We start from the raw sequence: 1,044 nt of genomic DNA, 5'->3' as shown, positions 1-1,044 counted from the left end.
CATTCTGCAGTGGTATGCATCGGCTAAGCAGAACACAGATATGGTCATGGTGTCCGAAAGCAGCTGTACGAATGGCTGCTGGTAATTACTTTGTTTCTTGCTCAAGGATATTTCACCTCTTTTGAATGATACTGAGTGCCTGGTGTTCTCTTTTTCACGTGGACAAGTGATTGAAGAGGGGATGATTTCCTGATTATGAAGACACGGATTGCTAAGGTATGTGTACCGTTTGTTTGTATGTGCGTGTGTGTGTGCCCGTTTGTTTGTCTCTCCTTCTGCCTGTCCACTTGTATTGGTGCGTACCGGTTAGGTCTCCGATGTTCTCGTGTGCCTGGTACCCTAGCGGGTCAGCTTTCCTCACGGCACATCCAAGCGGTGCCACCACCTGGACATGTTAGGCACGTTGCTTCTTTTTTTTTTTACACGAATAGTTATTACGAAGCACATTGCTGCTTCTTGCCACTTTTTAATTTTGCTGGCGGGGCTGGTCCTTCTGCTTGCTTCTCTTTTTACTCATTTTAATTTTTTAAAGGTATACTCTGGGCTGGTTTTAGAGCAGTATTTCGATAGATGGCACTGCAAGTGATTCTATTTTTTAGGGCGTCTTGTTCATTTGGCTCTTTTTTAGAAACTCACCTTGATTCAGTTTGTAGGCCGCAATGCATGTGTATATCCATCGTCTTCTCTGCTTTCCTCTTTCGCTAATGTCATGTAGACATACCGCTGCTGCTTTTGAACATTGGTTTCTTTCCTTGACGACGCGATTGCCTCTTTTCTTGGCCTGGCCATTCATGCCATTCTCCTTTCTCATTACCCTGGCCTTTTCAGCTTGATTTTAGACTACAATTTTATGTATCGCACATTCTTATATTAATTTACCATTTCTTATTCTACTTGCAGAGCATTCTTATTCTATATCTACCTGTTTGAGCATTGCTGGAAGTCTTCTGGTGCTATCTTGCATTCCTTTTCAACAGACTGAGATTGATCTCATGAACTGTATTTGCAATGTTTGCTGTTTATCCCGTGTCAGCGTTTGTCTAG

The 1,044-nt window shown here is 42.7% G+C and overlaps 1 protein-coding gene across 1 annotated transcript in view; it reads left to right on the top strand.

Moving 5' to 3' along the window:
* LOC135809579 (autophagy-related protein 16-like) overlaps positions 1 to 1,044 on the top strand; it is a 22,226-nt gene extending 21,182 nt beyond the window's left edge. Inside the window, exon 19 of the mRNA XM_065322957.1 lies at positions 311 to 1,044. Within this exon, the coding sequence (XP_065179029.1) occupies positions 311 to 398 (88 nt within the window). The 3' untranslated portion in view covers positions 399 to 1,044. The remainder of the gene's footprint in view (positions 1 to 310) is intronic.

The sequence above is a fragment of the Sycon ciliatum genome, chromosome 2, assembly GCF_964019385.1.
Source record: "Sycon ciliatum chromosome 2, ocSycCili1.1, whole genome shotgun sequence".
Classification (NCBI taxonomy): Eukaryota; Metazoa; Porifera; class Calcarea; order Leucosolenida; family Sycettidae; genus Sycon; species Sycon ciliatum.
The sequence above is the reverse complement of the archived record's forward strand: the minus strand, read 5'-3'. Positions and strand labels throughout refer to the sequence as shown.